General features: G+C 43.7%; 1 protein-coding gene across 1 annotated transcript in view; it reads right to left on the reverse strand.

Moving 5' to 3' along the window:
• Positions 1-220: 220 nt before the first annotated feature.
• CPA6 (carboxypeptidase A6) overlaps positions 221-23845 on the reverse strand; it is a 233276-nt gene continuing 209651 nt past the window's right edge. The window contains exons 8-11 of the mRNA XM_073631774.1: positions 14605-14692; positions 12343-12545; positions 7429-7513; positions 221-3193 (exon numbers count right to left, since the gene is read on the reverse strand). Of these exons, the coding sequence (XP_073487875.1) occupies positions 3006-3193; positions 7429-7513; positions 12343-12545; positions 14605-14692 (564 nt within the window). The 3' untranslated portion in view covers positions 221-3005. The remainder of the gene's footprint in view (positions 3194-7428; positions 7514-12342; positions 12546-14604; positions 14693-23845) is intronic.

Raw genomic sequence — 23845 nt, forward strand, 5'->3', positions numbered from 1 at the left:
GAATGCATCTGCGAATCAGATGCGTTCCCATAGAAGATAATGTGCTTGCAATTTGCACCGCAATTCCCAGAAAACACACACCTTTTTTGGGCAATGCAGAATGCCAATGCAACGCACATATGCGAACCAGCCTCATTCAAATGAATGTATTTTAAAACGTCATGCGAATTGGATGCGATGTAAGCTGCATCCAATTCGCATAGGTGTGACCCCATCCAGAAGTTCTGCTTGTTGCAAGTTTGGTGCAGTAAAAAAACTGCACCAAAAACGCACCTCCCCATTGAAACGAATGGAAACTACATCAAAATTGGGGCAAACGCAGTTGTGTTTTTGAGTCACATGTCCTTTTTTCACAGGTGGGAAACATGGCAAAAATGCTGTAAAAACACATGCATTTTTGCAGGGAAGCAGTGTGAAAGTAGCCTATGGTAAAAAAAAATGTGTTGCTACCACACCATGAATGCAGTGACCTTACTATTAGCTGGAGTGTACCTTATTTTAGTGGGCAGCTAGGCTGTAGTCAGCCCAAGATTGGATTGTTATTGTTTCTGTAGTTGTTGGGTTTCCCCTAAATTCAGAATATTGTTTGCTTCTGCTGCTGCTGGGGAGTGTTCTCTAGCAGAGAGAGAGTATGATAAAACAATGTTCTGAGTTATGAATATTTATTTCTCTCTGACCAACCACTGGAAAATGTATTGCCAATGATTTAGGCCAAGGAAAGAGATAAATATTTAGGGTGACCTTCTAGAAGGGTCTTTGTCACCCAGGGTTGGCCTGCAGACAATTCCAGTGTAAGAGAAGTTGAGGTCTCCTGCCTCCTAGACCTGCTGTCTGGGGAAGGGGCAATGGCTAGTCTGGGCCTTGGCAGACAGGTGATGGCCTGTGTCATTGGGCATGAAGGCTAATTTGGTTTCCTGCTGGAGGGTGCATTCAGAGGGCATGGAGCTGGAAGATGACTGTGTGTGTGTGTGTGGGGGGGGGGGGTTAGGAGAATGATTTTGTCCTGAAAAATGACCTGGAGAGCCGGGTATAAGCTGCTGCCAGTGGCCATTACAAGAAGTTCCCACGGTCACTATTTTTGCCTGTTTTGGGGTATCATGTGCCCTAATGCTGCGTACACACGATCGGTTTTCTCGTCCGAAAAAGATATGACGGCTTTTCCGACGGGATTCCGCTCAAGTTTGCCTTGCACACACACGGTCACGCAAAATTTTGCTGAAATTACGACCGTCAAGAACGTGGTGACGTACAACACTACGGCGAGCCGAGAAAATGACGTTCAATGCTTTCAAGCATGCGTCGAATTGTTTCCGAGCATGCGTAGGGATTTTCCACGTCGGAATTGCCACAGACGATCGCATTTTCGGATAGGAACTTTTCCCGACCGAAAAATTGAGAGCATGCTCTCAATCTTTTGCTGGATGGAATTCCGCCAGTAAAAGACCGATGGAGCATACACACGATCGCATTTTTCGGTGAAAAACTCTTATCGGTCTTTTGCGGGCCGAAATTCTGACCGTGTGTACGCGGCATTACCCTCTCTCCTGAGTTTGTCCATAAAACATACTAAATTGACTGGTGTCCATATGCCTTTTACCCCATAAAAAGACAAGGAGGTGAAATGCTAGCCTTCCAAGCCATCCTCAACCACCCAGGAGTAAGGGGTTCTACTACACTACCTTACCATGTAGTTTTTTTTTTTAATTTTTTCTATTTGTTAAACTAGATCGACCTGTGTCTTTTTTCAACCTATGAAACTATACTGTATGTAACCATGGTAGGCTCCACATTAAAAATATTACATTCCTGGTAGAATTTTTTTTTTCCGTTGTGCTGCTCTGTAAACTGCTTTCACCACCGACCAACAGCTCTGCAGATACTAAATGAAAACTTGCTTATGATGGCTGTCATGTCTATTTCTATTTATCCTCATATTGGCGGAATTTTAAAGCCTGGCCAAGTTGCTTAATTCACTTCAAAGGCTAAGCACGTCCTCTTCTCCTAAATTCTAAATCTGGAAATAACTACACTTGGATTAACCTAGACTAGTTGATATTGACAAAAATCAAAATATATTTCTAAAACTATTTAATCTGTATTTTGTGTTTTTTTTTTTTTTCTTTTTTTTTATTTGGTAATTATTCACCTTTACAATATAATGCACACATAACAAACGTACTATGTTTGAAAAAAAACAAAAAAACAAAACACACTTTTGCAAGAAAAAAAAAAAAAAAAAAGGTTCCGCTATGGTAAAAAGCTAGTCTACACAGATCAAATGGTTTCTGGCAACATATTGCTTTTAATCAGACAGACCTTGTCTTGCAGGCTTTCAGTGAGATAAGAATCATCAAAACACAACCAGGAGCAGAGTCTCACTGTGAAATTAGAAATTATGATGGCCAGTACACATACAAAATTAAAAAATAAAAACACAGAAACAAGAGTTTTAAAAAATGAACGCACACTGATAATGTTATTTACATTACATTGGTCTCATTATTATGTATAGCTATTTAAAAAAAAACATTACAACTGGACTACAAACTAACAGCTAAATATACATTTAAATTGCATATATGTGAACTGTTTAACAGCAAAAGGAATAATAAGTCTGTCTTGTGATCTGGTCACCCCTGCAGGATAGTACATCCAGGTCCTGGACTTCCTTTAGACTATACTGCTGTTAATCAGTAGAGCCTGGTTCTGGATGCCAGATTGTGGATGGACAGTAAAGGGACAGGTGTACAAAGAAAAAGTTATCCCAAGTTTCTCTCCTGTAAGCATGTTCCCTGGCAGAACTTTGTAAACCAGCAATAAAGCCCTGATTGGCTGAGACTGCTGACCTCCACAAGGTTTCCTCGGGCCAGAGGATTACATGATGCTGATCACATACATAAATGCAAGTCCTATAAATGAATATAAAACTGGAATAAATGGTTGTTTTATACATCTTTAAAAAGACTACAGTTTCCGACGAAAATATACAGCTCTTAGACATCTTTCTAACGGCATTTCTTCAGCAAGTGCATTGTGATATTTCTGACTGCTAACATTGTCTCTATACATGTTGGTCGAATGAGGCCTTGTGGAAGAACAAATCCATAATATCCAGTGTCTCGAAGTTCAAATGCAAATGAATATGGTATACCATTATTATAAACCCAATCAATGGAACTGCCAGAACTCATATCTGAAACACAAAAAAAAGTGCATATTTGTGAATTATCAAATGTAAATCTTGGAAGGCAAAGTGTTTGCAAAAAAAATGTATTAGTGATGTTGCTACATGCTTAGGCACTGGTCATGTGATCTCCGCTAGAGGGTTTTAATTCAGACAATCATCTACTTTGCTGGAACTTTACCTAAAGGGGAAGTTCCACTTGTTTGCATCCTCCCCCCTCCACTGACACATTTGGTACTTTTTGGGGGGAAGGGGTACTTGGTTTGAAAAATACTCACTCCCACCTCCAGTCAGATGTGCCGCAGCGATCTGAATGGGAAGTTCGGCCCCCCTCCTTCCCCCCGCAGTCTTTTGGGACACATCACAGAGTCCAGAAGACTACGGGACCATTCACAAAGCGTAGTGTGGCTCGCTCATACACAGTAGGAAACTGTCCGTGAAGCCGCAAGGCTTGACTGACTGTTTCTCCTACTTGAGATGCTGATTGAAGAAACAGCTCGGGTGAGGACATTGCTGGATCTCTGGACATATAAGTGTCCTTAAATTAAAAGTCAGCAGCTACAATATTTGTAGCTACTGACTTTTAATTTGTTGGGGGAAGCCTGGAGTACCTCTTTAACTCTGCCCACCTCAGTTTCTAGTTTTTACCAGGATCATATGACCATATGACCCAGGCTTGGCTGCTGGTCTACTTTAACCATTTCAGCCCCAGAAGAATTTACCCACTTCCTGACCAGAGCACTTTTTGCGATTCGGCACTGCATCGCTTTAACTGACAATTGCGCGGTCGTGCGTCAATGTACTGAAACAAAATTGACGTCCTTTTTTTCCCACAAATAGAGCTTTCTTTTGGTGCTATTTGATCGTCTCTGCAGTTTTTAATTTTTGCGCTATAAACAAAAAAACAGTGACAATTTTGAAAAAAACATTATTTTTTACTTGCTATAATAAATATCCCCCAAAAATATATAAAAAATTTTTTTTTTCCTCAGTTTAGGCTGATATGTATTCTTCTACATATTTTTGGCAAAAGAAAAATCGCAATAAGCATATATTTATTGGTTTGCGCAAAAGTTATAGCGTCTATGAAATAGGGGATAGATTTATAGTATTTTTATTATTATTATTTTTTTTTACTAGTAATGGCGGCGATCTGCGATTTTTATTGTGACTGCGACATTATGGCGGACACATTGGACAATTTTGAAACATTTTTTGGGACCATCGGTATTAATACAGGGATCAATGCTATAAAATTGCATTGATTACTGTAAAAATGTCACTGGCAGTGAAGGGGTTAACACTAGGGGGCGATCAAGGGGTTAACTGTGTTCCCTGGGAGGTGATTCTAACTGAAGGGGGAGGGGACTGACTGGAGGAAGTGACGGATCGACAGGAACACACAATTTGTCACTCCTGTCAGAACAGGGAAGTGTGTGTTTACACACACTCGTCCCTGTTCTGTCTCTCCTGCTCGTGGCCGGCGGTCATCGTGACTGGCACCCCCGCTGTGCAGTGGGTGCACGCACCTCCGGCTGCGCGTACCTGCTTTCCCGACCCCACGAACCGACGTATAGCTACGACAGCTCGTGCAGGGGAGCCAACCTGCCGCAGTATAACTGCGGTGGTTGGTCAGGAAGCGGTTAAACATAAGCTAACAATTAAATACTTGTGGAATATTAAACAGTACATTGGTTATATATCTCAAACAGTTTGGGACTTCTGACCATGACACCTACACTACACGAGTAAAGCCCACACATGTTAAAGTCTGACTTTCCCACGCTTGCCTAAATTTTCTTTTAGAATGTACTCTGCACTTGTAATTTGCAGTGCAGTGTACATCCAAGATCATTCTCAATATGTACAGTATATACATCAGCAGTGGCCACCCAATAGCCAAAGAAAAGCATGGTAGGACCCAGAGGAAGCAGCGAGAAAGATGGGCTATTATATTCACTTGTACCATAGGTGTGCACAGCCTATTGCATTAGGGTGTGCACCCCAAAACTCAAACACATTTGCATGTAAATATTGACGGTGTCAGCAGAGCAATGGATGGTGTCAGTAGGGAAGAGATTTGGTGAAATATTAGGAGTCTAAACAGGGGGAATCTGCACCACACGGGGTGATTAGGGTGTGCCCAGGCACACCTGGCACACCCTATGTGCACGCTTATGACTTGTACTTTATGGCAAAAGCCAACTATGATCTAGATCTTCTCGCCCAACATCAGTACCTGACCACACAAATGCACTTTTTGCTAAATGGACACTAATTCCCACAGACACACTCTAAAATCTTGCACAAAGCCTTTCCAGAGGGGCGGATGCTGTTATAACTGCAAAGTGGTGAGGGCATCTCCATATTAATGCCTATGGCTAGGGAGTACAATAGCCAACAAGTTCATGTAGTGTATTTTTCTCTTTCACGTTCAAAGGATTCATCAAATGGCATTCTAAATGATGTACAGACACCTTCATGTACCCATTAAAGTAATACTAAAGGATAATTTCTTAAAGAAAATGTCTGGTGATGATTTATGATATGTGGATTCAGGGTGTAAAGAAAATATCTGGTGATGATCTATGATATCTGGATTCAGGGTTTTTCCTTTCCCTTGAAGAGTTCTATGGACAAACCTATGCGTGTGCACTCCTGGCCTTGCCTAGTGCTGAATGGATGTACACCCATTCAAACAGACAGCTCAAACCATGCATGTCAAGTACTGATGAGCTAAACTGCCCTGGGTTTGGTTCGTACAGGCATCCAAGAAGTCCGGATGCCGAGCCTAAAGTCAATTGAAATCAATAGGAACCAAAAATAGCAATTTTCCGGACTAATAAGCAAGGCAAGGAGGTGTTAAAAAATAGCACAGCAGGGTGGAGGTGGGGGGCTATGGACACTATCCTGGGGAATATGTTGATGGGGAAATTGTATATTTTATTTCCTTATTATTGTTGGCTCATATTAGTGGTCTCACAAATATCTAATAAGGAATTCTAAACCTGGTTAACGGGACTAAGTCTGCTTACTCATACCAAAGGAATGCGTGATTGTAAACTGTTATTATGGACAAGCCAGCCCACTTTCAGAAATGTGAGGTCATTCTGCTCCAGAGGGTGATGGGTTGGACATACCTCTATATGACACACACAGCTTGTAATACGTGTCTCGCCTTCAGAGCTTGCAATAATGCATGCGTCTGTGATCACCTGTGCCATGCCGTATAATGGGGGGACCCATGGTGGAAACAGCATCTTTTAGTTTAGTATTCTTGTCATATTTTCTTTATCTTTATCTGTATCTGTCATTTCTTTTAATAAATGTTATACTTTTAAGTATTTGTGTGATCTCTCTTTGCACATATGGAATACAAACCTACAAAACGTAAACTATCACGTGACCGTGATACAACACATGTACAATCAAAAATGTTTTATTTTTTAAATACCATGCAGCCGGGAGCAGTGATATTTTAACAGTAATATCTACAAAGGAAAAAGAGTTTTAAATTGCTGGCAAATGGCATCCCCCTGGCAAAGCACTTTGTTCCCATGTTGATGAGGACAAGGGCCTCATCCCCACAAACCTTGCCCAATGATTGTGGGGGTCTGTAGACGGAAGGCTTATTGGAATCTGGAAGCCCCCTTTAATATTAAGGGGGCCTCCAGATACCACCCCCTACTTAATTGTTCACAAAATAAAAAGATGTCACCTATAGGTGAAGTCATTTTTTTAAAAAAAATCCCCCAAAAAGGTCCCTAGTTGTAAATTCATTGTCAATCACGATGCCCAGCCCTGAGCTGTCAATAGCTGTAAAAAGGAAGGGGTAGGGATAGTGGTGACATCATTGCCCAGATACAACCATAAGGTTCCATTTCCTGCCCATTTGCCTAGGTGGCCGGGGACTGGGCCAAAGTGAATAGGCCAAGTGATGTCAGTGTTTGGTAAGAACATATTGGGTGGACTCGGAAGTGAGGCAAAAGAAGTGGGACGGCCAGCCATTGACTTTTGCAGGGCAATTATGTTATTGGAAATTCTGTACAGGCTTCACCTGTGAAGACTCATAGATCTGTTCTATAAACAGACTAATCTTTTTTTCCAGATTATGCCTAGGTGGTGTTTAGTGTACACAACAGATGCTAAATGTATCTTCTGAAACATTTTTAGGTAGGTATATATTATAATAGTTTTACACTCCATTTAGAGAAGGCCATGGTTCATTAACAGAATATACTCACATAAAGTAGTTGATGCTGGACCATGTCTATACCGTATACCATACGCTGAGTTTATAGCCTGGACAGCTTTTTGTGCAGCTGATTCCTGTTTTAAACAGACACAGAATTATTGACAAGACAAACCCCACATATGCCCATGTGCATTTACAACAACTAATTACATGCAACATAGTAGTGGTTACTTTTCCCTGAAATTAAACAGGTGACATAAATGTAACATGGGCACCATGGCAAGTTATGTATTCTAGGCTTGGGTTGATAAGAAGAAAGAACTAATGAACCTAAAATTATTGGTGGCAGCCACCCTGCTTCTTTTATGACAGCTTTCCTTTAAAGTCCAACTCCAGCAATAAGACAAAATCTACCCTTCCAGTGGAACCACCCTGGATTGCAAGGGTTAACTGAAAGTTATGCCAGGTATGGAATAAGGAGTAAATACCCTCAGCAGTGCAGCTGGTTCCCCGCAGCCTCCCCTCTATGGCATACTTGCTCCTTTCACGTACGAAGCAGGTTTAATAATCCTGCATTGTGCGTTATGAAGCCAAGGAACTATCCCCAGACAGGAGCTTTGGAGAGAAAGGGGCAGTGCTGGAGCTACAGTAGCTTGTGCAGGGGATAGGGTAAGTAATAATGCTTTTTCCTCTACCCCTAACATAACAAGCATTTAAAAGAGAAGTATGGGGTTCTTATATATATGTATATATATATATATATATATATATATATATATATATATATATATATATATATATATATATATATATATATATATATATATATATATATATATCACACTCACTTAGGTGGATGCAGCATCGGTCTGTGATCCAGCATTATTGGATCAGAGGAGTGGAGAACAAAATGCACTCCTTTGATCCATAGGAGAAGTACAGCCAAAAAGCTTTGGCCATATTTTTTAACCTTTAATACGCCACCCTCCTGCACTGCTAGGGTAGATACTTTCTAAGGCCGGGTTCACACTGGTTCAACAAACCACATTGGGAGCTCAAGCCGCATGATGTGTGAAAATCAATGTTTCCCTATGGGAGCCGTCTTAACTGGCCCGACACAAGCTGATCCAACTTTGAAAATGCTCCATGCACTACTTTGGTCCGACTTTGATACTACTTCAGTCCATTGAATATCACTTAAGTCGGATCAGTCAATATGGCGATGCGACTTTGGCATGTGACTTGTGCTCTGATGATCTTGAAGGGGAACTCCACTTCAAATTAAAAAAAAAAATGGCATGGGTTCCCCCTCCAAGAGCATATCAGACCCTTCGCTCTGGTATGGATTTTCAGGGGAACCACCACGCCGATAAAATGGTTTGGGGGTCCCCCCAATATCCATACCAGACCCTTATCTGAGCACGCTGCCCGGCAGGTCAGGAAAGGGGGTGGGACGAGCGAGCAGCCCCTCCTCCTGAACCATACCAGGCCGCATGCCCTCAACATGGGGGGGTGAGTGCTTTGGGGCCGCTTATTTTTGACACTTTTTTTTAGGTGAATGGGTAGGGGTACAATGTACCTCATTCACATAGGGTGGGCGGCTGGGATCTGGGGCCCCCTTGTTAAAGGGGCTCCCAGATTCCAATAAGCCCCCCCGCCCACAGACCCCGACAACCAATGGCCAGGGTTGTCGGGAAGAGGCCCTTGTCCTCATCAACATGGGGACAAGGTGCTTTGGGGTGGGGGGGCACATGGGCCCCCCTGCCCCAAAGTACCCACCCCCCCAATGCTGAGGGCATGCGGCCTGGTACGGTTCAGGAGGGGGGCGCTTGCTCGGCCCCCCCCTTTCCTGACCTGCTGGGCTGTGTGCTCGGATAAGGGTCTGGTATGGATTTTGGGGTGACCCCCTAGCCGTTTTTTGGTGTGGGGGTTCCCCTGAAAACCCGTACCAGACCGAAGGGCCTGGTATGCTCTTGGAGGAGGAACCCATGCCATTTTGTTTTTATTTGGCGTGGAGTTCCCCGTAAAGATTCATACCAGACACAGTGCCTGGTATTGTCGGGAATCAAAGTCGGATCCCCGTTCATTGAAGTCGGACGGATGTTGGACTTAAAGTCACAGGGAAAGTCGGATGCAAAGTGGTATGACTGTTGTGTCGTACCAGTGTGAACCTGGCCTAATTCTTTAGAGTTGGGCTTTAAGAAACCTGGGGGGGGGTCGCAGCCATCATTAACTTCTTCTTTGGAAAATTCTAGTTCTTGGGCTGTCATGCTGACAGAAAATAATTCAACATTTTGCTATGCACATGCATAATACAATTTTGCAGATTAGAACTTAAGTCTAATTTCACATGTGGTCAATTTGTTCCAAAGCAGTGAATTAATCAAGACTAGGGATAGGCATGAGTTCGACTCGAACATTGGCTGTTCGCCCGTTCGCCGAACAGCGAACAATTTGGGATGTTCGCGGCAAATTCAAAAGGCCACGGAACACCCATTACAAGTCTATGGGAGAAATCTAAAGTGCTAATTTTAATGGTTAATATGCAAGTTATTGTCATAAAAAGTGTTTGAGGACCCGGGTCCTGCCCCAGGAGACATGTATCAATGCAAAAAAAAGTTTTAAAAACGCCCGTTTTTCCGGGAGCAGTGATTTTAATAATGCTTAAAGTGAAACAATAAAAGTGAAATATTCCTTTAAATTTCGTACCTGGGGGGTGTCTATAGTATGCCTGTAAAGTAGCACATGTTTCCTGTGTTTATAACAGTCCGAGAGCAAAATGACATTTCTAAAGGAAAAAAAAGTAATTTAAAAGTACTAGCGCTAGTGCCGACAATACACATAAAAGCCATTGAAAGTCATTAAAAAAAAAAAAAAAGAAAATGCGTGGGGGTCCCCCAAAATTCCATTACCAGGCCCTTCAGGTCTGGTATGGATTTTAAGGGGAACTCCGCGCCAAAATTTTAATAAAAAATGGCGTGGGGTTCCCCCCCAAAAATCCGCACCAGATCCTTATCCGAGCACGCAACCTGGCAGGCCGCAGGAAAAGAGGGGGAGACAAGAGAGCACCCCCTCTTCCTGAACCGTACCAGGCCACATGCCCTCAATATGGGGAGGATGTCCCCATGTTGATGGGGACAAGGGCCTCATCCCCACAACCCTTGCCCAGGGGTTGTGGGGGTCTGCAGGCGGGGGGCTCATCGGAATCTGGAAGCCCCCTTTAACAAAGGGGACACCCAGATCCCGGCCCCCTACATTGTACCCCTACCATTTCACAAAAAGAAAGTGTCAAAATGTTACAAAACCACAGGAGACGGCTTGGGACAAGTCCTTTATTAAAAATAAAAAAGAGATTCCAGCGATGTAATCCAATAAATCCATGCTCCTACTCCAGCGATGTAATCCAATTCTCGATCTCCAGAGATGAATGATCTCCAGCGACTCTAGCGAGGAACACGCACAGGATTCTGCCTCCACCGGAGGCACCCAGCGAATGACACGGCGCCAGCTTGACAGCTCTTATGTAGCTGAGGGTGGGGCCACCCGTCACGTGACCCCGTCCCCCTCTGACAAGGGGAAACGCTGGGGTTTCCCAGTGACGTGTACGGGTGACCCCGCCCCCCTCTGATGCAACGCAGGATTCCCGTTGCATCAGAGCACTAGTACTTTTAAATGACTTTTTTTCCTTTAGAAATGTAATTTTGCTCTTGGACTGTTATAAACATGGGAAACATGTGCTACTTTACAGGCATACTATAGACACCCCCCAGGTACGAAATTTAAAGGAATATTTCACTTTTATTGTTTTACTTTAAGCATTATTAAAATCACTGCTCCCGAAAAAATTGATGTTTTTAAAACTTTTTTTTGCATTGTTACATGTCCCCTGGGGCAGGACCCAGGTCCCCAAACACTTTTTATGACAATAACCTCCATATTAACCTTTAAAATTACCAGTTTTGATTTTACATGTTTGTGTCCCATAGACTTTAACGGTGTTCGCGTGTTCAAACAAATTTTTTGCCTGTTCGCATATTCTGGATGCGAACCGAACAGGGGGGTGTTCAGCTCATCCCTAATCGGGACCATTGCCAGTTAACCAGCATTTCTAAAACAAGGTCAGCAATGACTACCTTTACATTTCTCTCTGTACAATTTTCCTTTTTAAAGGTGCTCTCCAACTATAGTACTTTCTCAATAGAAACTATTTGGGGATAAATGGTTCTAACCTTAATGTGCGCTTGGTGACATGGTGACATGCTATGTGTATGTAGAACCCTCTACTGTGCTAGAATAGATTTTTTGTTAGTGTCAGTAAATTGTTAGGCTTGGCTGGCAGCCAAGCCTGTGTGTTTTTATTTGGGTTCGGAGAGTGACTCAGGGAGGGACAGCTCATCCCGCTTCTCCCTCTGTCAGGAGCTGCGGACCAGAGTGACAGGGAATGACAGAGCGGTGCTCCGTGTTCCTCCCGCCCCCATTCCCGCCTGACAGACCTGTGTAGCACACAGCCAAGTGAAGTGTTCTGGCTGTGTGCTACGGGTCTGATAGGCGGAGAGTGTGTTGCACCGTCATGTCATCAGGTGAGAAAGATCACCGTGGAGAGAAGGGGAAGGGGATTCACATACACAGAGAATTGGTTATACTCACATAAAAACGTAATATCCACAGCAATAGCTCTTAAGTCTATAGTTGGAACCGGAGATGCCCGGAAGACCAGAAGGTATTGCGGAGTGGCTAACACACTTCGAGGGAGGACCCTCTTCCTCAGAGCCAAAGCTCCAAGGCCATTGACATTTTATAAAAAGGGTTGACTACACCACACATCCCTAGACTCAGCACCCAAGTGTAGGAGTATGGTTTGTGATTTTTAGATTTGCACGAATCCTAGTTTATCCATCTTAAGCAATTTCATTACATACAGTATGATAATCCAGACCATGGGCTTGTTGTCACAGTAACTTACCACACACTTGAAATTTGGGATGGCATCATACTGGTAGGAATAAGGATAGAGTAGCATTTGAGCATAGGCATGAAATGTCATGTAGATTTTGATATATTTTCTCCTTTTATGAATAAATTGAGCGACTGCTTTAACTTCTGGTTCGGACTCTGCATATGGTCCACAGTATGTGCTGTCACATGGATTCAGAGATGCCCCTTCCTCTATGATATCAAAGAATAAACGCTCTGTTTACTGCAATGCATATATGTTTAAGTATAACAATCTTGTGAATATGGACAGAATCTGCTTCTTTTTTAGTTTTGGATAGAGTGGAGAGGTATTAGAACATCTCGTAGGTATTTACTGCTGTCTGTGCTCCTGTTAGGGAGGCTCACCCTCTCTATTTGTCCTGTTTACCATTATCATTAAAAGTGAAAGTAAAAGAAAATCCCAAATGTTGGGTTGTGTTCAGAAAAGTGATAGAGGCGAAATCTTCCCCTGGGGACAATAGTTCTGGTGACCTGCAGTGGGATCCATTAAAATCTCTTTAATTTGCAGGGATTTCCTCTCACTTCCTGTTTTTGAAGTCGCAGTAAATCTCCCCAATGGGACACACATGGAAAAAACCCTCAAAAACTGACAGGGGTAATAACCCTCACTTAGGCAGGCCATACATGATCTAGTTCAACCCCCAGCGGGTTGAACTAAAAAAAATAACCAGTTCCCCCAGCCACACATTCAGTGTGTGGAATCACTCCCACTGAGCTAGTGTATTCTGCTGAATACAATGATCAGTGTTGTTGGCTACAGCCGGCAGCACTCATCATTCAGGAGAAACCCAACAGACTGGTTGTACACAAGTCGATTGAGAGATCAACTTGTGTACAACCAGCTAGCCCATACATGTTTTGGCAGGGAAGGGGGTCCTTCTTTGACTACGCCAAGAGTGTGGGCAGGGGCTACTCATCCTGCATGCGGGGGTACCGTTTGCGCGGAGTGCGCTCACCAATGCCCAGGACCAGGTGAAGACTGCGGTCATTTGAAACATCAAACATTAAGGCATTTCCCCAACTTCCAGATGAGCTTTTCTTTGTGCAGTAATAAATTACAGAGTTCCTCTGAAAAGCAACTTGTCCTATGTCACTACACACTTGTAACTTGTTTGTCTTGTATGTTTGCCATAAGAGGGATGTGCTAAGCCTGCGCTCAATCCACCAGTCCAGTGTACTTTTGTTACCTCACTCCCAGTAACAGAATGGGGTCCCGCCTAGTACATAGCGTGGACCTCATGCGTGCTCTCACTTAACTCTAGTCTTCATGTACCTTGTAACCAGGCCTCACCCTGTAGCTTATTCCTTTATTGGTTACCCATAACAACTACACTCCCCTTCTTGTCTTACCAAGTTAACCTTTTGTATGGTGTTATTTCATAACCCACATGTGCTTTACAGACACAGGTTCTTTGAAATACACCAGAACCAGCATGCATCCCTTTGAATAACTTTAGACCAGGCTCATGACATTTAATATAACTTTACTGTAAAAATGCAGCATGGCAGTACAAAACGAACAACGTCCTGTCCCTGATCTTAACTGAAATAGCTTAGTGGCCCAGGCATACCTCCATGAGGTGAGAGTTCCTTATAGCATTGTCCATGACCGGATTTCTGTCCATGATCCCTGGTTTCTTCAACGCCGCACTCATGCCCACAGGCGTGTCTACAATGTACCTGTACAAGTATGCTGTGGCTTGCTTCTGTTCTGTTCCCATGCAGACTTAACTGTGTGAGCAGAGCCCTCCCCCCTTTTTACTTACAGCACAGTGGAGATGACTGAGCACAAAAGACCGGGAACTGTAGAGGCAGGTTTAACCATTTTCCCAGCCTGGGCCGGCTGCTGGAAAACTAAATGCATACATTTTCAACCTGCTTACACATGGATCGAAATTTGGCCAGTCCCTGCCAGCTTTATTCTATCCAAGGTGAAAAAAAAAAAGTTTTGCCTGTAGTTCTACTTTAAGATGTTGGCAACTATATATATATATTTTAATCTGGATATTATTATTATTATTATTATAATACAGGATTTATATAGCGCCAACAGTTTGTGCAGTGCTTTACAACATGAAATCAGGGTAATAAATGGTTGTACAACCAGCAAATGCATTGATTAATTCAGCCATAACATTTTGATTTTCCCATTCTGCAGCTGTTTTTATTTTCAAGTATTAATAATAACATTTTTAATAATAATAACAAAATGTTATAACTGCACTCTTACCACAAAAATTGACTTTCCAATTTCTGTTTGCATCAACTCCATAGCAATTGAATCTCATTTTTGATCTTGTCTTTCTCCAGAAACGATCCTAACAAAATATAAAAATAAATTGCTGTAAAATATTTAGTGATCAGCAGAGGTAGAGGTACCAGCCATTTGGGTACCACTTGAGTGAGGAAACACGTGGCTCTGCACCACAGAGCGTGGCGGGAGCAGCACCTCAATCAGAAAAGTCAATAGCAAAAGGCCCACATTACTGCTCTACCTTCTCCTACTCATTCCTCAGTTTCCACATCACCTCCTTCCTCCACAAAAGTCTACTGCTTCATCCACCTGCAGCCTCCAGTGACAGGTAGGGAAGTCTCATAAAGGGTATCAGAAGCTTGGGATATGCCATGTTAAGCAGGAAATAGGGTCACGGAGCTGAGGAGGATCAAGTGAAGGCTCAAATCCCTGAAAAATTCTCTCAAACGCACACTCTCCAGCAACATTCTTCTTCGCAACTGCTGGAGTGGAGAAAAAAATGTCCCCAAATCACCCCATGCCCAGCATCCTAATGCCAACTTTGCAAAACTGCTTTCTTTGCAGATGTTCCCATTACAGGTCTCAAAATGAGCCACCTTCTGCAAGTGTATGGCCTATGCTATATCCCAATGGCAGGTACCCCATCCCCATTATTTTGTGCAGAAGGCCATGTCTACCCTCCAGCAGCATGTGGAATGTAATTTGTCTGTGTCACTGGACCATGCTTTCAACAGCAAGATACACATGACCACAGACACATGGTCCATAAGCATGGACAGAGATGCTACATGGCTTCTTGGCACACTGAGTCAATCTTCTGGTGGATGGAAAGGATGCAGGACAGGGCTATGTGGTGCTGTTTTTATCCCCACAAGTAGCTCATCATCTGGGGTGCCTTCACCACTTGGCCCCTTTTAAAGAGGTGACTAAAATGTTGAGCTGCCTGTGATGAAGCAGAGATTAGTGACGCAATCCCTTGTGTGTTCTGCCTAGAGCACACACTGAGTGGCCCAATAGTTGAGATCACAAAAAAAATCAGTGCAACTCCCATATTTAGCCCGAAAATCCTGGCCTGGGAAATCCCACATTAACAGATTCCCACGCGCCATCACTTTTTTTTTTTTGATGATTGCAATTTTTTAAAATGTATTGTTTTCTCCATCATGATGGGACGGACTGGGTTTAAGGAGGTATGTCAATGCATAAAGCGGCATTTGAAACAGAACAATCTCTTCTGTACATTACAGTCCTCTCTTTACATCACAGCCCTCGCCTTGGTGTGGAGGGGGTGGGTGGGTTGGGAAACCCAGGAGAGGACACCAGGCCTGCTAAGTGGCTTGGCAGTGGCAGCCCAGGTAGGAATGTCTATTGGTCTGGATTTGGTCCGTGGTCTTCCATTTATTGGTGACTGCTCTAGTTCATGGCTTGGGCAGTCCTACATTACTATTCCCCTCATGCCACCACTATTTTTAATGCTTTTTTTTGCTAAGCATTATTTAAAAATTTACAACTGTAATGCCCTGTACACACGATAGGATTTTCCGATGGAAAATGTGTGATAGGACCTTGTTGTCGGAAATTCCGACCATGTGTAGGCTCCATCACACATTTTCCATAGGAATTTCTGACACACAAAGTTTGAGAGCTTGCTATAAACGTTTCCGACAACAAAATCCGTTGTCGGAAATTCCGATCGTGTGTACACAAATCTGACGCACAAAGTGCCACGCATGCTCAGAATAAATTAAGAGACGAAAGCTATTGGCTACTGCCCCGTTTATAGTCCCGACGTACATGTTTTACGTCACCGCAATCAGAACGATCGGATTTTCCGACAACTTTGTGTGACCGTGTGTATGCAAGACAAGTTTGAGCCAACATCCGTTGGAAAAAATCCATGGATTTTGTTGTCGGAATGTCCGATCAATGTCCGACCGTGTGTATGGGGCATTACACTTCTGCATTTTAAATTTTACATTTTTCTCCTTTGTAAGGCTGTCCCTTCATTGGTCATGCAAACAAAGGCAGGAAAGGAAAAGCTGTAACCAAAACACATACAATTGTTCATTCCAGCAGACCAGGGGTAGGCAACCTCGGCTCTCTAGCTGTGGTGAAACTACTAATCCCATCATGCCTCTGCCTCTAAGAGTCATGCCTCTGATTGTCAGGGTCTTGCACTGTCTCATGGGACTTGTAGTTTCACCACAGCTGGAGGGCTGAGGTTGCCTACCCCTGCAGTAGACTGCTGGATGTCAAGAATGTACCACTGGCTGGAGGTGGCCCAATATGTGTTTGAGATAGTAAACTTCCCTGCTGTACTTGTCATGTCAGAGAGGGCCTTTAGTGTAACTGAGAAGCTGACTTTTAGTAAAACAAATCAGACCTAGATCATAGAGAACTACCAAACACCCATTGCAGATGTAATGATCGACATGTTTATTTTATATACAATTATTTATGAAAAGCTCAACTCTTTCCTGTTATTCTCCCTGTTGTTGGTTCTGTCGCCAACATTTCTGCCTTGTCAGGGCTGGGCTCAGCCCTTCCTTCTCTGAGCTGGCCGCTCAGCTGTCGGCTAATTGCCAGCTCCGATCTCTCTCCACAGTTACTCGACTGTTGATAATCCTGCTCGCAGGGGCGGACTGACAACTCATGGTGCCCCTGGGCAATAGGAGATTATGGGGCCCCCAAGCAATAGATTATGGGGCCACACAGTATATACACACACACATACAGTATACACACACAGACACACAATATACACAAACAGAATACACATACACACACTGAAAAGGTACTGGAGAGGCAGGGCAGCTATAATCTTGGGATTTAAAAAAAAACACATATTTTTACATACTGTCCCTGGTTTTATTGAGGCTGGCAACCCTGATGGGGCCCCTTAGTGGCATGGGGCCCTCGGGCAGTGCCCGAGTGCCCGAATGGTCAGTCCGCCCCTGCCTGCTCGTCAGTCCTGCCTACTTAAGCCATCCAGTCCAGAGGATCTCTGCCTTTGCCTTGGTCACATCACAAGAAACTATCTCCTGCGTTCCTGTTTAAAGATGGGCTTTTCTAAAATCCCTTCTGGCTCCAGATCCTGCTTGCTGTTCCACTACTTTGATCCCTGACTTCTGGCTTAGCTGACTATACATCTGGTTACAGAACTTTAGCTATGTTTTGACTATGTTTGTTCTTTTTACTTTTATTATTAAACAAGCATGATTTAACTGTACCTCTGTCTCGGTCAGATTTCATAGTTTCTGACAGTAGGCGAAGGCCATGAATTCAGAAGATACAGTCAATCCACTTGTTGGTAATATTTTTTCCAGATTGGATGACCAAGATTACCGCATGGATCAGTTTGCCATAGCGTTACAAATGCTCCTGAGTCGCACAGCTCACCTTGAATCTCCCACTGCGGCTGCTCCGGTACAACCTGAGTTGCAGGCCGTCCCTGCTGCTGCGCCAGTCTCTGTGCAGGGATTGAGTATTAACTCTATAAGAGGTATGTCTGGTTCCACTCTGCTTCCCCAGCGATTTGGGGGCGATCCAATTCAATGCAGAGGGTTTCTCAACCAGGTTGAGATATACTTTGAGATGCTGCCCCAGGCATTTCCTACGGACAGAAGCAAAGTAGGTTTTGTGATATCTTTGCTTTCTGAGAGAGCCCTGGCCTGGACAAACCCTCTATGGGAGACGCAAAAACCTGTTGTCTTGAGCTACCCTGAGTTTGTAGCCTCCTTTAAAAGGGTATTTGACGTTCCCGCACGCTCCCCTTCTGCTGCCAAAGGGCTCATGTCCATCAAACAGAGTACGAGAACTGTTGCCGACTACGCCACTGAATTCCGTACTCTGGCAGCAGATGTTGTCCAGAAGGATAAGCCCCTGGTTTCGGTCACTCTTTCTTGGGCTGAGTCGTCCATCGAGATACAGGCTCTAATCGACTCTGGGGCTGCAGGTCTGTTCATTGATGCTGTCTTTGTATCGCAGCTGCAGCGGAATCGAGTGCTGCGTGACACTCCACTTGCCATTGAGGCTCTTGACGGGAGACCTCTACAGCCTGCCCATGTGACTCATGAGACGGTTCCGTTGTCCATGGCCGTAGGGGCTCTTCACCATGAGATAATCCAATTCCAAGTTATTTCCTCACCTAAGTTTCCGCTGGTTATTAGTTATCCTTGGTTACAGAGGCACAACCTCTCTTTTGATTCGCTCTGTGCTGAGGTTCTCTCCTGGTCACCACAATGCAGTGAGACATGCTTCCAGAAGGTAGCCAAGGTCCTGTGCACCTCTTCACCCTCCTCCCTGCCGGAGGAGTACTGCGATTTTAGTGATGTCTTTGACAAAGGTCAAGCCAGTAGTTTGCCTCTACACCGGCCATATGATTGCGCAATTGACCTTCAACCTGGTGCCATACCCCCTTGTGGCCAGGTTTACCCTTTGTTGGTCTTGGAGGATAAGGCCATGATGTCCTCCGAGGTTGATTGCAGTTATGTGTGGTTGTTTATCTCAATGATATCCTCATATTTTCCCTGGAGAGCCACCACACAGATGTCTGTCATGTGCTTCAGAAACTAAGAGAGAACAATCTCTATTGTAAACTGGAGAAGTGCGAGTTCCATCGTAAACAGGTTAAATTCCTGGGCTATGTCATTTCCACTGCTGGTTTTTCGATGGACCCAGAGAAACTTTCGCCAGCCCTACAGTGGCCCCAACCCATGGGTTTACTTCCTGGGCTTTGCCAACTATTATCAGAAGTTTATACGTAACTTCTCGTCTCTGGTCAAGCCCCTGACTGATATGACCAGAGCAAACAGTAACCCACAGAGTTGGTCTCCGGAGTCCAGTAAGGCCTTTGAAAGTCTCAAGGCTGCCTTTGTTTCTGCTCCTGTGTTGGCGCATCCTGATCCTACGTTACTTTTTATCCTTGAGGTTGATGCTTCTGAGACTGGTGTTGGCACCCTTCTGTCTCAACGTCCAACCTCTGAGAGCGCTATGCATCCGTGTGGCTACTTTTCCAAGAAATTGTCACCTGAGTAGTGCAATTACGAGATTGGTGACAGAGAGCTGTTGGCGATCATTTTAGCCCTGAAAGAATGGAGACATCTCCTCGAAGGTACCACTGTGCCGGTTCTCATTCTTACTGACCATAAGAATCTCACATTCTTGTCTGAGGCTAAACACCTCTCTCCCAGAAGGGCGCGATGGGCTCTTTTCTTGTCAAGTTTCAATTACATTGTCTCGTTCTTACCCGATACTAAGAATGTAAGGGCTGACGCCTTGTCACAACAGTTTTCCTCCACTTCCAAGTTGGAGTCGGTTCCGGTTCCTGTGATTCCTCCTGATCGTATTCTGGCTACGGTTCGCACCAGTCTCACTTCTCCTTTGGGTGACAAAATTCTTGCTGCTCAGGTCCATGCTCCTCCTGAGAAACCTTGTGACCGCTGCTTTGTCCCAGAGAGTCTCCGTACTGCCGTGCTCCAGACTTACCATTCTCGCAAGGCTGCTGGCCACCCTGGAAACAATCAACTAGTTTGGGCCATTTCCCAACAATTCTGGTGGCCTAGTCTACATGCTGATGTAACTGCCTTCGTAACTGCCTGTTCCGTGTGTGCTCAGAGTAAGACTCCATGACACCTTCCAGTGGGCCTCCTACAACTCATACCCAATGGAGAGAGGCCCTGGATCCACCTGTCTATGGATTTCATTGTGGAGTTACCCAACTCCCAAGCAACACTGTTATCCTTATGGTGGTTGAACGGTTCTCAAAGATGTGTGATTGTATTCCACTTAAGAAGTTGCCCACTTCTAAGAAACTTGCTTCCATTTTTGCTCGGGAGATCTTTCGCTTACATGGGCTACCCAAGGTGATTGTCTCGGACAGGGGTAGTCAGTTTGTGTTCCGGTTCTGGCGAGCCTTTTGTGCACAGTTGGGAATTCAGCTTGATTTTCCTTTGCGTATCACCCGCAGTCTAATGGGGCCGCAGAACGAGCCAATCAGTCCTTGGAGCAATTCCTACGTTGCTATATTTCTGACCATCATAACAACTGGTCAGACCTATTAACGTGGGCAGAGTTTGCGCACAACAGTGCCTTAAATACTGCTTCCCGACTGTCCCCGTTTATGGTGAATTATGGTTTCCAACCCTCCATGTTGCCTGACTCGTTTGTTCTGCAGAGTATTCCTGCATTAGAGGAGCATCTCCGTGGTCTTCGTTCCACTTAGGTACAAGTCCAGGAGGCTTTGCAACATGCTAATGATAGGTACAGACTCTAAGCTGACCACAGACGCCTGCCTGCACCTTCCTACCAGGTTGGGGATAGGATCTGGCTATCATCTTGCAACCTCTGACTTCGTGTTCCCTCACTGAAGTTCGCACCTCGGTTTATTGGGCCTTTCCGTATTTTTTCGCAGGATTAACCCAGTGGCTTACGCATTAGACCTTCCTTCTAATATGCGTATTTCGAATGTATTTTATGTCTTCTTATTAAAAGCTTTGGTCTGCAACCGCTTTACAACCTTGGTGCCACGTCCTCTCTCTGTACAGGTTGAGAACCATGAGGAGTATGAAGTATACAGTACCTGGTGCATTGGAAAGGGTACGGTCTGGAGGAACTCTCTTAGGTCTCATCCTCGGACGTACATGCCCCTGTCCTCCTCCGTGATTTCCATAGACATTTTCCCCTCAAGCCTGGTGGTCCTCCGAGGGGGAGAGGTCGTTGAGGAGAGGGTACTGTCAGGGCTGGGCTCAGCCCTTCCTTCTCTGAGCTGGCCGCTCAGCTGTTGGCTAATTGCCAGCTCCCATCTCTCTCCACAGATACTCAGCTGTTGATGATCCTGCTCGTCTGTCCTGCCTACCAGTCCAGAGGGGCTCTGCCTTCGCCTTGGTCACATCACAAGAAACTATCTCCTGCGTTCCTGTTTAAAGACTGGCTTTGCTGACATCCCTTCTGGCTCCAGATCCTGCTTGCTGTTCCACTACTTTGATCCCTGACTTCTGGCGTGGCTGACTATCTGTTCCAGTTACTGAACTTTGGCTATGTTTTGACTACATTTGTTCTTTTTATTTTTATTATTAAACAAGTGTGATTAACTGTACTTCTATCTCGGTCTGATTTAATTGTTTCTGACAGACTGACAGCAAAAGGAGCCAATAGAAGTTTTTTTACCTCAATGCAGAGAATGCATCAAGGTAAAAAAAAAAAAAACTTTTGCCTAACTAAATGTCACCCTAACTGGATGACATTTAGTTAGCTAAGCACTGTGTATTATGAACAATTGTCTTTTTTTGTTTCATAAAGTACTGTTTGCACCTTTTTTCCATTCTTTTTTGCATCTCAGTGTTCTTAATCTCCTCTAGTCTCTTTCTGCAGCCATGTCTTCACCTACTTGCTCCAGTGGTGGCTGGATTTCAATGGTCAAGATGGGCTTTGTGATGGTGACAAGAGCAAAACATGTCTGCACAATCAATATCAACAAGACCACCTATAGTCTCTACCAAACATGTGCCAATGCAGAAGAGCAACTGGAAGAGAGTGTGTTGTCACTCTGTAACAGGAAGTGCCTAATGAAACACCTTCATGGCAGGATTATTTTAATGAAAGCTACAGCTTTAAAAAGACTGAAATTATTTTTGAAACTACACAAACATAATAAAGCTTATATTGAGTTTTTAACTATTGGGTTTTCATTTACTTTAAATGTATCTGGAACTGTGATGCCACAGCATACTGTATATTTCTCACACATTGCAAACATGAACCACAGTATTCATACAAGCATCTCATGAATGAAGAGAAGCTCCATGGTAATACATTTCAGCAGAATTGACCTCATTTATAGAGTTAATGAAGCTTGCAGCAGTAATTCCCGGGGGCTGGTATCTGGCATGGTGACAACGTCAGTTAAAAGTAATGAGTGATAATTGGTGGCAATACATACAGGATGAATAAATGACAAAAAAAAAGAAGAGATTCAAAGCTAAAAATACATATTTTCGATGTTGGCATGGGGGAATTCTTTTTATCACACTGGCATAACAATCCAATTATGGGCACTGTCAGATTTCTCATGTAATTAAGCTGATAAAGCACATGATACACACATCTTGACAAGTGTAAGGCAAGACTCACCAGTGTTTGGTATTGTGGCAGCTGTAACTACCTAAAGGAGGGGGAACAGCCAAATCTGTGTTTGACAGTCTGGATGAGATCATACCACCACCTCTCCTGTCTCCCACTGGCTTATCTGGAGGCATTAGCAGATTATTTTTTTATGCTTGACAAAACTTTCAATGACCCTTCTTATAACCTAGGGTCTTCAAGGCACCCCCACCCGCAGGAACCTATGTGGCAGCTCCCAAAGTGCATTGCCACCCAAGGTGTCACAGATGCTGCATGGTGATGTCATTCCATCTCTGGGCCAGGACCATTAAAGGATTGCTTCTGATAATGCTTGTTTTATATAAATATACCGTAGAACAGGGCTCAAAATTTCAAGTCCTGACCTACTAGCCAGGCCTTAAGAGTTAGTCGCCACCTGTTGCTCCACCCAAGCCCTACCCTGCCTTGCCCCTAATTAAGCCCCTAAACACGCCCTCGTAATTATCTCATTGAAATTACAATGTTAAATGTTTTATGCAGAATTAAGTTACAAAAATAAATATTACCAACAACAGCTTTAACAATATTAACATAAAGCAATGTAAGCAGGGTAACTACATTGTGCACACCATTATGGTATTGTTAAATAAATATTTTTAATGCTATTTAACCACTTCAGCTCCAGAAGGTTTTACCCCCTTCCTGACCAGGCCATTTTTTTTCGATACGGCACTGCGTTACTTTAACTGACAATTGCGCGGGCGTGAAAAACTGTACTCCAAATATAATTGATGTCTTTTTTTCTCACAAATAGAGCTTTCTTTTGGTGGTATTTGATCACCTCTGCGGTTTTTATTTTTTGCACTATAAACAAAAAAAGACCGACAATTTTGAAAAAAAACAAAACAATATTTTTTACTCTCTGCAATTAAAAACACACCCAATAAAAAAAATTTAAGAAATCGAATTTCTTCATCAATTTAGGCCAATATGTGTTCTGCTACATATTTCTGGTAAAAAAATCTCAATAAGCGTATATTGATTGGTTTGCGCAAAAGTTATAGCGTCTACAAACTATGGGATATTTTGATGGAATTTTTATTTATTTATTTATTTT

The sequence above is a fragment of the Aquarana catesbeiana genome, linkage group LG05, assembly GCF_042186555.1.
Source record: "Aquarana catesbeiana isolate 2022-GZ linkage group LG05, ASM4218655v1, whole genome shotgun sequence".
NCBI classification, from domain to species: Eukaryota; Metazoa; Chordata; class Amphibia; order Anura; family Ranidae; genus Aquarana; species Aquarana catesbeiana.